Source organism: Actinia tenebrosa, unplaced genomic scaffold (genome assembly GCF_029948245.1).
Source record: "Actinia tenebrosa isolate PJP-AT-01 unplaced genomic scaffold, QUT_ActTen_1.0 PGA_scaffold11__36_contigs__length_13525064, whole genome shotgun sequence".
NCBI lineage: Eukaryota > Metazoa > Cnidaria > Anthozoa > Actiniaria > Actiniidae > Actinia > Actinia tenebrosa.
Window position 1 is genome coordinate 6,877,932 of NW_028292571.1, and position 13,540 is coordinate 6,891,471.

The 13,540-nt window shown below is 39.1% G+C and overlaps 2 protein-coding genes across 2 annotated transcripts in view; one reads left to right on the forward strand and one right to left on the reverse strand.

The window, feature by feature from the left end:
• The window catches only part of LOC116295633 (cap-specific mRNA (nucleoside-2'-O-)-methyltransferase 1), a 34,066-nt gene extending 21,477 nt beyond the window's left edge, over positions 1-12,589 (forward strand). Inside the window, exons 12-25 of the mRNA XM_031703512.2 lie at positions 526-658; positions 1,615-1,726; positions 1,933-2,000; positions 2,408-2,464; positions 3,811-3,871; positions 4,128-4,196; positions 4,881-5,015; positions 5,159-5,293; positions 5,777-5,868; positions 6,259-6,327; positions 7,044-7,091; positions 7,669-7,778; positions 9,323-9,431; positions 10,407-12,589. Of these exons, the coding sequence (XP_031559372.2) occupies positions 526-658; positions 1,615-1,726; positions 1,933-2,000; positions 2,408-2,464; positions 3,811-3,871; positions 4,128-4,196; positions 4,881-5,015; positions 5,159-5,293; positions 5,777-5,868; positions 6,259-6,327; positions 7,044-7,091; positions 7,669-7,778; positions 9,323-9,431; positions 10,407-10,539 (1,331 nt within the window). The 3' untranslated portion in view covers positions 10,540-12,589. The remainder of the gene's footprint in view (positions 1-525; positions 659-1,614; positions 1,727-1,932; positions 2,001-2,407; positions 2,465-3,810; positions 3,872-4,127; positions 4,197-4,880; positions 5,016-5,158; positions 5,294-5,776; positions 5,869-6,258; positions 6,328-7,043; positions 7,092-7,668; positions 7,779-9,322; positions 9,432-10,406) is intronic.
• On the reverse strand, positions 8,059-8,681 carry LOC148912410 (histone H2B.1-like). The gene has a single exon (XM_089027344.1). The coding sequence runs from the start codon at positions 8,633-8,635 to the stop codon at positions 8,246-8,248; it is 390 nt and encodes a 129-aa protein (XP_088883470.1). The 5' UTR covers positions 8,636-8,681; the 3' UTR covers positions 8,059-8,245.
• Positions 12,590-13,540: the final 951 nt, after the last annotated feature.

Here is a 13,540-nt window from a genome sequence, read left to right on the forward strand (position 1 = left end):
GACTTTTTTTGCAATTTTTTCAACAAACTTGATATCCGTCTGGTCCTTTGTAAAAAGCATCGAGACGTTGTATGATGCGTTTGTCAAGAACTTTATATTATCATTATTATTATTAATATGATAGAGAAAAGTTCTGAATACCATGTGTTGATAAAACCCCTTTCTGTTAGAAATTTAGCTATCGCGTACCTAATGCGAAAAGGTCTTTCTCGCTTAATATCCTAACCATTGTGTGAAGTATCGATTACGATCCCAACTGTTACCTAACCGTTAGGAGATCCTTGCTTTAGTACCTAACTGACGGGACTCTGAGCAGCAAAGCCCTAACGATTAGTATCCTGACCCCAAAGGTTGGATTATTTCAATGTGGACAAGTGTTATATCTGTATGCTAGTTCTTAAATGTGCGGATTCTCTATTTTTTAGCTTTTTTACCTGATATATTTTTTCTTTCCATTTCTTACTATTTATTTTTAATTTCTCGCAATTTCGTTCCCTTTATCCTTTACCTTCCATTTCATGTCAGGAGGCCATTTTGTCTGCAAGCTGTTTGACCTTTTCACTCCGTTCAGCATGGGACTCATTTACTTACTCTACAGAGCATTTGACGAAGTCTTTATTTTTAAGCCAGTCACTAGCAGACCAGCAAACTCTGAGAGGTAGGTAAAGTTTTGCTAATAAAAGAAAAGAAGGAGGCCGGGAAATAGTTTTAGATTGAATTAAAAGGTTTATATTTCATAAACATTTTGTTACTGAGAAAAAAATGTGAAAGGTGAGGGTTATTTTCGAAAAAAAAAGTAAGCATTCGTAAGAATACGGTCTACCCCACAGCCGCTTTCAGTGTCGTCACGCAACGCTTTCTCAGGGGAGAAAGCGTTGCGTGACGACACTGAAAGCGGCTGTGGGTGAGACTATCGTAAGAATCAATAAGAGGAAATTAAAAGTGATATGTGTGTCCTGAAGGAAGAAATCCAAGGTGACATACACAGCTCTAGTTCACCTTTTACATATGGGGTCTAGGGTTCAATTCCTGTGGTGGTCAATGCTTGGTCAATTCGTTAGGTCTCCCATGATTCAAGGGCTTTTTTGCCAGAGGTTGTTTCAGGGTTCTATCTCTGAGTTAGCCGTGCCCTGACTTAGATCATCCCAGAGGTTGTTTCAGGGTTCTATCTCTGAGTTAGCCGTGCCCTGACTTAGATCAGCCCCGCAGAGGTCGTTTCATGGTTCTATCTGTGAGCTAGCCGTGCCCTGACTTAGATCGTCCCAGAGGTTGTTTCAGGGTTCGATCTGTGAGTTAGCCATGCCTTGACTTAGATCAGCCCAGAGGTCGTTGCTGTGTTATACCAACTATAAAATGGCTTTTTTTTCCTCCGACAAAATGGCAAAGTTGCGCAATAGTTACTCAGGGGTCTTCAGGAACTTACCCAAGAGACCTGCGGGTATTTGGTATAGTCGAATCAATTATCATGTACCAGATGTCAATAAATGTCACTGTGTTGTCAAGTGATTATGAGAGGGCGGAGCTAGCAGTTCACGTGGCACTTGTTTTATTTTCAGAGTGTCTTAATTATGGAGTTTTATCCCTTCTAAAATCTCAGTTTTTTATTCCCTCCAGATACGTGGTGTGCAAGTTCTTAAGAGATGGTATCTCAGATGTCTATGACTACATGTTCAACCTTAATGTCAGGATTAACAGGCTAAAAGGCACAGACGAAGATGTTATGCAGGTATTAAGGAAAACGTTTTTAATGGGTCATTTGCACCAAGAGGTCAAGTGATGTTAGCATTTTTTTCAGTCGGTAGTCTGGAAATCTCATGAGAAAAAGTGACACCTCCGTTTTGAAAATTTTCTGGATTGGAAATTTTGGAAAAATTGGAATTTTTGGAAATGTTTTCGAATTTCTCAGATAAGCTGACATGTTTTCTATTTTAGGCTGTTCCCTTAGAAATCATGAAGTCTGACAAAGCTTTTTTTCAGTACATGAAAGAATCCAATGACAGGTAAGACCTATTACTGTCCCAAATTTTTGGCTTTGACTATAACATCTTTTTACACTTGGATGTATTTTTTGAAACATCAAGTATAGCATAACGGTAGTGTATTCACATGTTAGGTCCTGGTTGCTATTTCCACCTGGTGTTCTGGTGCATCTAGTGTTGATGTTCATCCTAGACTGTAGTGGTATTGATATGAGGTGGTGTACATGTTGGGTCCTGGTTACTATCTCCACCTGGTGTTGTGGTGCATCTAGTGTTGATGTTCATCCTAGACTGAAGTGGTATTGATGTGAGGTAGTGTACACGGCACGGCTACCTTTCAAGATGACGCAGGAAACTGTGAAGGGGACAATTGTTTATTTTGTTTGTGACCTACAGTAGCATATATTTTTATGCTTTTTTCTCTATAGGATAGGTAAAGTTCAAACAAACTCTTTGAGAAAATTGCGAGCATATGTTCAAGATCCGTAAGTACAATATTGTAATCGTAATTATTAAACTTTGTTGAATACCCCGAAAATGTGGGTTTTTTTCAGATCCAAATGACATGTTGAAATATGCCAAATAATATGTAGAATAATAGAAATGTAAAATATTAATAATTTAAAGAATCTTTGATAATAAGAAAAGTCTCGACACTATCAGCAACCATTATCCATGGCCATTCAAAAGTTGAAAAAGCAAAACTTTTTTTGTGATCAGTGGCGGATCCAGGATTTTTCAAAAGGGGGTTCCGTTTCTTAAACTGTGTATAATTCTCTTTAGTTTAGTCGATGTTTGACAAAAAAATTGGCTCTAATCACTTAATTTATTATCTAGTAACGGACCAAGCTATAACAACACGACCCAACGCAAAACTACTAATATTTTTTTATTAAAATTTATATAAGACATATTTCTATTACCTAAAAGATCAAACCTTCAAGGGGGGTTCCGTGGACCCCTTCGACCCCCCCGGATCCGCCACTGGTGATTCAAGATTTAGTCACTGACTGAGGCCCTGTCACTTGCAATTCATTTCAGTCAAAACCAATCCATTCCAGTCACATCCAAATAACATCCAATTTATCTCAATAGCATCTTAATGGAGGAAAATTAGTCGTAAATATCTGTAACTATCCATAGAGTCACCTATAGACACATGATATATATAGTTCTTTGAAAAACCTTTACCGCTAACCGGCTTCACAGGACTTTAACCAATGCCACGATCTAAAACATTTTTTTGCATTCTTATATTATTGCAAAATTTCGGGATGGAATCACTAGTTATTTATAATAAGATAAAAATCATTGGATAAAAGCTTCAAATTCGGCTTAAAAAAACCTCTACGTTCCGTACAATCCAGCCAACCGAAGTCCAGTCCATTCCATCTATGTACGGTTCCGGATTTTCCAAAATTAAAAAACACTCAAAATTCGGGCATTTAGAAGAGGAAAACAAGTTTTAGAAGTTGGGCATGTTTTTTCTATACATTAAGATTATCCATGACCTTTCAAAAGGTGAAAATTCAAAACTTTTTACTGGGTTGCCTGTGGCAGCCCAGTCGTAAAATGCCTTTTTTTTTTGTCTCCTCGCCAATTGTGCATTCTTGCGCAAAAGTAACCATGTATAGATATTCCAAAGTAGTTCCCCTCCTACCAAATAGCGGTACATAACTAGCAAAGATTAGGTGTTAAATAAGCTCTAGCACACCATCACATTGGGCAACCCAGTGCACGCTCCAAGAGCGTCTTGTTAATCAGGTTTTCAACAACTGTTCCCAGTTAAAAATAAAAACGTTTACATTTCCTTTTCTTCGATATCCGACAGGTCTCTAATGGGTCCCTACGATCAGGTAGAGGTGCGGAAAAAATGTCTCAACCAGTGGAAGGTAAAAATTCTCGTTTTTGGCACGAAATGCATCGTTGGATAGCCCTGGGTTCTTCCATGTCTTTGACGTGAAATGCGTGATGGGGTAGCCCCGACCCTTCCTTGGCTTGGGGAGGAAATGTATGATGGGATAGTCTAGGTCTTTTCTTGGCTTGGGAAGGAAATGCATGATAGGATATCCTTGGAATACTGGTTTCTAGAATGGACGTTACTTTATTGGTTACAATCAATCATAGTATTCATTAACCTTATCCCAGATTCCGCTGCAAGCTCGTTCAAGTGCTCCAGTCATAGACCCAGATGTCAAATTCCATGAACTTTGGAAGGTAAAATATGCTTTTGTTTGTTTCTGCCTTTGTCTTTTTTGTCTGTCTGTCTTCCGCTGTCTGTCTGCCTGTCTGTCAGTCCGTTTGTCTGTCTGTCTGTTTGTCTGTCTTCCGCTGTCTGTCTGCCTGTCTGTCATTCCGTCTGTCTGTCCGTCTGTCTGTCTGTCTGCTTGTCTGTCTTCCGCTGTCTGTCTGTTTGTCTGTCTTCCGCTGTCTGTCTGCCTGTCTGTCTGTCCGTCTGTTTGTCTGCCTGTCTGTCTCCCGCTGTCTGTCTGTTTGTCTGTCTTCCGCTGTCTGTCTGCCTGTCTGTCATTCAGTCTGTCTGTCCGTCTGTCTGTCTGTCTGCTTGTCTGTCTTCCGCTGTCTGTCTGCCTGTCTGTCTGTCTGTCCGTCTGTTTGTCTGCCTGTCTGTCTCCCGCTGTCTGTCTGTTTGTCTGTCTTCCGCTGTCTGTCTGCCTGTCTGTCTGTCCGTCTGTCTGTCCGTCTGTTTGTCTGTCCGTCTGTTTGTCTGCCTGTCTGTCTTCCGCTGTCTGTCTGTTTGTCTGTCTTCCGCTGTCTGTCTGTCTGTCTGTCAGTCCGTTTGTCTGTCCGTCTGTCTGGTTGGTTATTTGTTTTCACTTTTGCTTATGAGATGAATCATGACAATCCTAAAATAATGGAAATTATTTATGGTTAAATTCACAGGGTAATGATGACGATAACTGCTTATCTAGTGAACCAACACAGTTGACCCAACAAAACTTGCAAAATCTGAAATACCTGTATGACTACAAGTGCGTTGTCTCAGGAGGCGAGAGGTATTTTCTTCTTGGTGTTGGGGTGAGTAGAAATACCTACAGTTTCTTATCTATTTGGGCTCCCTGTGCTTGAACCCATTGCTACACAACTATTGGCGTGTGCTCAATCAAGGCAGCGGCTCAATCGGAATCTCTTGCTTACCGTGCTTTTTTTGGAATTTTCAGCGTTCAGTTGTTTACAAATGGAATGGTAAACCAAACTACAGTGGTTCTCGGTGGTCGAAGCTCGATGAATGTACTACAGCGATACCAAAGGATACTCTTATTGACGCTGAAATTGTGTCAGAACTACAAGGAGAGGTAGGTTAAGCACGTGATCAAATCCCATGATCTTATATCGATACAGAAAGATATTGCCGCTGAAATTGTGTGAGAACGACACACCTTGCGTAACACTTTCTTCTTCCCATTATTCTTCCCATTTCATTCTACGGTCAATACCACTCAGTTTCAGTTCTCTTATAGTTCTTAGTTTATTTACTTATTTCGTAAATACCACTGTGATCCTTGACTAAAGACTCATTTGAAGAGAAAATCATTCACTAAGTTAAATGGGTAGCTGACTTAAAAACGAGGCTAAAACTGTATAAATCAGTCTGTGGTAATCTAAAACAGTAATCTCTCACCAAGACGTTCTTATGGTCGTCACGTCGTCACGAAACGTTTCTCTCTCCAAGTGACGTTGCGTGACGACGTGATGATCCAAATAACGTCTGCATTGGAGGTTACTAATTTTACAACGGTAAACATGGGGTCAAAAAGATTCTTATTGTCGTTCTTCAGGGAAAAGGTCAGCGACGTTCAACAGCAATCCATATCTTGGACGTCATTGTGCTGGGAGGAATTGATGTCAGGGATAAGCACCAAACAGAGAGGTATGACTACATGAGAATCGACTATCTGCGGGGGGGGGGGGGGGGGGGGGGGGGGGGGGGGGGGGGGGGAGGGGGTACCCAGGGGATCTTAGTGTGCTTCTGAAACCTTTGGAAAAATGGTGTGACCTTTTAGTGTAAATGGTCAAATTGAGTGGGAAACGATTTCTGCTTAACTTTTTCCAGGGAATTCTTCGATTGCACGTTACGTCATCGCGGCCATGTTGGTGCCATTTAACACAAGATTTCTCATTAGCATCCACTGTTAACGGCACCACAATGGCCGCCATGCTTTTGTCTTTTAACTCTCTTAGGAATGCTTGCAACCCATCAATTCTAGCCAAGCTCTTAGGAAACTGAACATTTTAACGATTGTTTCTGATGTCTTCACAGGATATCCATGGCTCAGTTGTTTGCAAAAGCATTAAAGAAACCAACTCGTCAAGACTTAGTGCCACTTCGGTACGAAATACTCCAGTTGTGAATTTTGTATTGCTCCGAGTTGGCCTCGATTTTTTGTAGAATATTCATGTGTTCCAGTGAAAGTCTATGGAATTTCAAAGTGTTTGTATAGTTGATATTGTGCATTCTTTACTTTACCGTTAGTATTTCTGAATATTCTTACGCTGAATTGAGGCTAACCTGAGTAGATGAGTCAGTAATCAATGAACACAGCGGTATCTTACTAATCAGTTGAAGTTCTATTCACAAGGACGGCGTAGTTATAAAGAGAGTTAGTTGGTATGACCTAAAATGTAAAAGTCTTGTAGAGTGCATACCATATATCAGTAAAAACTAACAAATTAGTGCAAAGTTTTGTAGGTCGACATTCTACTGAACGTACACTAATTTGTGAACATTTTTGCAGCTATAGATTCCGTACTAAGATTTTCACGGATATATGATATGTACTCTAGTCTAGTTAACCAAGTGTCTTCAGCATATCTCGTTCTCAACTCACCTCGTAGTAAGAGTCCTCCAGCATCTTTCTGCTTTTTCTGGCGTCAAACCGCTGACCCAAAACCCGGAGGACTCTGGGCTCGAGATTGCACAAAATGGCGTCCATCTGATTTTGTTGAAGGTCTTTCTGACGGTGATTGGATATATTATGTCCCAAACTACCAATCATCTTCTGGCAGGTCTGATTTAAATATTGTCGTTTGTTCCTTAATTCATAGTGTCAAGCAGTCTTTTCGCCTGGAAGCGGTCAAAGACATCTTTAACAAGTAGGTTTATGTTTCTATTTTTCTATTTTAGTCTTACTATATCCGCTTTATCATGACGTCATTTATATGTATTCCAATATCTGATGACGTCATGTTATTTTTTTTCTAATTAGATTAATGAAGAAATAGAAAACGCGCGCGCGTGCTGTGTGCAGTTGTTAAGCACGCGGGGAATTTGCAGAACACGAGAGAAGTGTTAGGAGAAGACGATGGGGAGCGGATTGCTTCTCGACACTTTTCGAGTGTTCTGCCAATCCACAAGTGCTTTATAACTCCACACAGCACAGCACAGCAAGCAAGTTTTTATTTCTTTTATAAAATGCAAAGGGCGCGTGCGTGCCTGCTGTGTGCTCATAAAGCACACGTTCCCAACCAATCAAAATGCGAGATTTATAACAGTTATTATATAATAGAATCTATTATATCTTTATATATATAAATATATATAGTTATGTCTATTTAACGATCATTAATTATATGACTTTGTTTCACAGGCCAAGAAAAATCCAATCTAAAAATACTTTTAACTCTGTTTACGTGATGCAAGATCCACTAAGCACCTTCATTTGTTGAACAGGTTTGAGATGCGATTTGTGAAAGGTAGAAGAGAGCCCAGAGAATGTTTCTCCATCGACGACGAAAAACACTTTATTCCCAGGGGAATTTATTTTACTAAACATATACAAGGTATTTTATTTTTGTATTTTTCATTTTACTTTGAATATTTTTTTGTTTTTTATTCTAAATTCTTTTTTGAATATTCTATTCATTATTTTCATCCAATGCATTTTTATAACTTTTGTAACTTATTTGATAAGCAAAATATATTTTTCAGCATCACGAGAGCAAAACGACAAACTATTTTGAACAACAATAGTCTTTAATTTTCAATATAGTAACTTAATTTTGCCTCTGAAGTATTTGAAATAAAATTTACATTCCAATATGCAATAGATTATGAAATTTAATACAGCTTTAAAGTTACTTGAATACGCTACAAAACAACACAAAAAAGCTTAGAATTTTCACATTTTGAGGCCATATTCCTAAGTTCAACTCAAAGAGCTAGAAAGTCATTTCTCTTATGATATAACATATAAATGTTTGTATTAGAAATCTTGAACTTCTTTATTTAGAAGAATTTCCTTTGCCGCTCAATGGCTGCTGGTGTATTTCGTCACCGCCTTCGTTCCTTCACTTACGGCATGTTTTGCAAGTTCTCCAGGCAACAGAAGTCGAACTGCGGTTTGTATTTCACGCGAAGAGATTGTAGACTTCTTATTGTAGTTTGCAAGTCTCGAGGCTTCCGCGGCAATGCGTTCAAAGATGTCGTTCACAAACGAGTTCATGATGTCCATCGCCTTGCCTGAAATGCCTGTGTCAGGATGTACTTGTTTAAGGACTTTATAGATATAGATAGAATATGCTTCTTTGCGTTTTTTAGTCCGCTTTTTTCCACCAGGTCCGATAGTCTTTTTCCCAGCACTTTTTTCGCCTTTTTTGGCCTGTGATTTCGGTTTTGGCGGCATATTGCTTTCGTTCATCTGATCTACTCAGTCTTACAAACGCTTTTACAATGAGTATGAATCGATAAGTATTTTAAAAGTAATGCTTTTATCTGATTGGCTCATAGTCACGTGCAAGGAAAGCGTGCAGGAATATTCTGGTGTTCTGATTGGTCAATTGTTTGGGTTTTAATCCGGGACAAAACGAAATTGAAAGTGTGAAATATCTCGCTTCCAGTTCGTTTTTGAAACTAAGTGAGCCTGGTTTAAAATATGAAATTTCAAAAAGTCCTTTTTCCTACTTTTATTATTATCTTTTTGCCGTTGACGGCGCCTATTTATTCAACGGGTTTTTCAGTTGGTGAATAAATACTGAACCAGTTAATCAATGATTATTTTTGGCGTGAAACGCAAGTTGTATTCTTGCAAGGAAGAAAAAATGTTCTTCAAAAATATTCTGTTAACGTGTTTTCCCGGCAAAAATAAGTGGTGTATTTGAGCAGGAAGTGGATTTTATCCCTTATTTGCTTTGCCCTTGCCCTTGCCCTTGCCCTTGCCCTTGCCCTTGCCCTTGACTTGGTTTTCTTCTGTTCTTTCCTCTTCTTTTCCATGTTTTTGATTCGTTTTTGTTTGAATTTTTCAAGAAAATATTAATTTGAAATTTACATACATGCTTCGTTGAAGTATTGAAAAAACTTACGTAAATGGTTCGTTTTCTTATGACAGAACCTTGGACACATTGCTTCAGCAAGTCGCGGAAAATGTTATATTTCTACAACAAGCAAAAGAGAAGTTCAACTTACGAATGTCCAAAAGACTCAATCGCATCATTCAAGTAAGTTTATGAAATATTTCTATGACAGAGTTCATGTCGACATTATCGAGAATTTTCCAGAAGTTTTTGAGATGTTTTTTTAACATTGAGCTTAGAACGCTTATTTCAATATTCGTATTGACCTTGTTGTTAAACAACTGTAGTACCCTTCTGAAGTTTTAAAGATGGCGTCCGAAGCTGGCCGACGTGGGGGGGATAACAAGATGAGACAAAAGTTCGTAGTGAAGAAAAAGGAGAAAGTAACATGCAACATACAGCAAAACTTTTGAAGTGTATTTTGCTGTACTTTTATGCCCCGAGAGTGAAAACCACCGTCTCCATCCTATCCTCCTTTCCCTCCCGCCCCCAGGGACTTTAAGATTTGCAAAGTCTACGACGGCAAGGTCAACCGGAAGGGTAAATAATTTCTCTTTAGGGTTCTGTTCATTGGTGATTTCATTCAAAACATTGGGCCAGTAAAGCGATCAACTCATCCAAAGAGAAGACAGACTTCGAAGGCGCGAAACTTCAAAGTGAAGTTATTTACACTTCCTTTTGGCGGTCCTCTCACACCGCCCCGCCCCGCCGCACCCCGCCCCGCCGCACCCCGCCTTGTCCCGCCCCGCCTTGTCCCGCCCCGCCTTGTCCCGCCCCGCCTTGTCCCGCCCCGCCTTGTCCCGCCCCGCCTTGCCCCGCCCCGCACAGTCCCATAACAGGGACTTTAAGATTTGCAAAGTCTACGACGGCAAAGTCAACCGGAAGTGTAAATAATGTATCTTTGAGGTTCTGTTCATTGGAGATTTCATTCAAAACATTGTCAGTAAAGTGATCAACTCATCCACAGGTTAGAGAGACTTTGAAGGAGCGAAACTCCAAAGGAAAATTATTTACACTTCCGGTAGACGTCGCCGTCGTAGATTTTGTAAATCTCAATTTCCCTAAAATCTGAAGAGTCAAATACGTTGAAACTAAGGATATTTTCACATTGTCTTTTAGGACTTCACTCATGAGTCGCTATCTATGGTTAATGGAAGAAATAGATGTTGAATTAGAACACGGGACTAGGTTGGAACGAAGCCAACTTCTGGAATTTATCCAAACGACACATCGAAATCTTGTTGGACAGTAAATCGCATTCAAAACATTGTACTAACGTTATTTTATTAAACCTAGTTATGGATAGTGACGCAAGCATTAGCATAGCAACATACACACACGTCGCAGATAATCAAGAAATAGAAAACGCGCGCGCGTTCTGTGTGCAGTTATAATGCTTTATAACTCCACACAGCACAGCAAGCAAGTTTTAAATTTTTTTTAAGGGCATAAGCGTGCTGTGTGCTCTCATAGAGCACGCGCTCCCATAGAGCACGCGCTCCCATAGAGCACGCGCTCCCATAGAGCACGCGCTCCCAACCAATCAGAATGCGAGATTTGTAACATATTTTTTAATTATTGCTAAATCAGTATTTTGTTCTTTAAAAAAAGGCTGTCGGTGCCAAAGGAGATAGGCGATAGGGGATACATCATCCCAAGATCCAAAAAAAGCTGGAATAACTTGAGTGTTTCTTATTATTCTTGTCAAGAACACGGAGATCAGTGTTGAGATGTTCAGTGTTGCTTGAAGTCAAAAAGTCATTTTTCTATACACTGACTTGAATATTCGTGTTTAGATATATGCCTGTTGCGTACCTCTTTTGCTCAAAAAAACCGTTCGCGTATATGTTGTTAGGTTAATGCTTGCCATCGATCACTATCGCTAGTCAAAACCAGGTCTTAGGTAGCCCACTAACTCCACCAATAGTCTTATTATATTTCATTATATATACTTTAGGTTCTTCGCCACACTTCCAGGCAAAGAGTAGCAAATTTAAAGAAACTTTATATTAGTAACAAAGATCATTCACATTCAAAGCTTGTTTAGTTTTCACATAATTAGTATCGTCTTTTTGTCACTTAAATTTTCTTGGTAAACGCACTCCTTTGATGACTCCTTTGTATCATGCTGAATTGACCGCATTCCCTGAAAGGAATTATGGGTCAACAATTTTGGATTAGCAATTTTGGAGCAGGGACCGAGTACAATGCAGGGTGGGATTCTCCCCGTCGATGAATTCGACTAGCATTTACAATCAATTTAAAAATAAAGAAATCACATTTCATGGGTTCTATCGGCAGAATCATGGAAAATGCTAACCAAATACAGTGTCGAATCTAAATTTTGATTGGTTGATCTTGAGTTTGTTTTGAAGGTCAACTGTGACGCTTGGGTTATTCGGTGGTGTTAATGGGTTGCAACCAAAACTCAAAATCCCTCGAGATATGGATAACAAAAATCAACTAATTTTGAAGAAGAACCACTCTGTGGAATCCACTGTTAATCCCATTATTATTATCATTTATTATTATTATTATTTAATTTTAATTTAGTTTTAATTTTATTATTGTTAAAACAATGAAACACCCGCTATGTTGGTTGATCTAACAAGAGAAGCTGGAGAGCAATGCTTTGTTATCGTCAACCAACATGTCGGCTATGACGTAACGTGCACCCCAAAAATACCACGTGACAGGAAAGGTAGTAAGTTGCAGCTTGTACCCAGATACTAAGGTAGATGCCCGCGCCGGGGTTTACAATAATGCTCAATCCGTTCTCAGTCTGTAACAAAACAGGAGCAGGATATGGGGGGAGTTGCCCTCTAAATATTTTAATAAGGATTTTCTAAGAACTAATAGTTTGAAAGATAGCATTTATTGAAAACGAAAATCTATCCAGGAGTACAAAATTCATCTGTCAAAAAAATAAATACTATCATAAAAATCTCGGGCTGCTGTCTCATTTTTCCATAGGGATTTTGTCAAAAGCTTTCTTCTCGTCTTTCCTTCCCACAAAGAGGAAGAACGAACCGGGGCATGTCGGTGCAAGAGCTGAGACTAGTTATATAAGCGGTACCAGCTAATATAGGCCTTTTGTAACAAACAGTCACGTGCTGATATATGACTTTGATAATAACGAATCAATTCCTCTGCTGGATAGCAAACAAACTTTAAACTTCTTCGTATCCTGAAATCGAAAGTATCTTAAAAGGGAAAAAAAGTATTTTTGAGAAGGTTTTGGATAGGACATTAGTAACCCAGCAAAAAATCTTTAAATAAAGGAAGTCCAAATCACGTTTCAATCTATTGCAAAAGGCCTATTTAGTGAAGCAGAGTGATTTCATGCACACCAACCAGTGGCTAGCGGGTATAGGAGAGTGACATTTCCCCGTCCTCCGACCACTCCCTTGTAAACCCGAGGCATTATCAAAGCGCATAATTTTATAGTAGCAGGCCGTAGTGTTAGACAATCTCGTACCCAGTGCATGCGTTTCCATTTTTTGGCGCATGCGCAATTTTCCGGAAGCGAAATATAGTCGATGAAAATAATGCTTTAAAACAGAGTTCTGTGTTCACTTCCATTTGAAATTAAAAATTAAAAATATCAGGAATATTTTTTAATTTTTGGCAATTCTTTGAACTCATGCGCTCTTATACCGGAAGTCCAAGAAATCCTGGTCTCAAAAAATGGATTATGCCAGAGCCCTCGTTCTTCGCCGCAAGCCAGAGGAAACGCAGGCTCTGGGTACGAGATTGAGTGCTAGAGTATCTCACATATATGGCACATGCGCGTTTATAAGTCTATCTTTTTTTCTGTTTTTTTCTTGAGACTGTGACCAGACGACCTTGGCATATATATTGGCAGCGTGACGTTTATAGTTGCACTCCCCTGCTATAGTACACATACAGCAGCATAGTATTTAGGGTGCTTCAGCGGTATTAGCGTACTAGTGCACTGTTCAATACACGGGAAACACTCATTCACAATTATGTTTAGAAAATATCATAAGTTAATTATATTATGAGCATAATAACTATTGTATATATCATCTTTAAAATTAAAATCATCTTTGATATCTTTTCCATTTTTTCCTATTTTTTTCTCCACCTTTTTATATTTTTTAAAAATCATTTTTACATTTTTTATCAAGAGATATTGAGAGAGGTTTTTTCCCTTACTTCCTTCCTCTCTTTCTCCTTCCCTCTTTCTTTTCCTTTCAAATATCAAGCAAGATAATGATAGCGTAGTAAAT

Bases quoted from the DNA above. Each gene is read 5' to 3' on its own strand.
- LOC148912410 (XM_089027344.1), bottom strand. From the start codon at position 8,635: ATGAACGAAAGCAATATGCCGCCAAAACCGAAATCACAGGCCAAAAAA.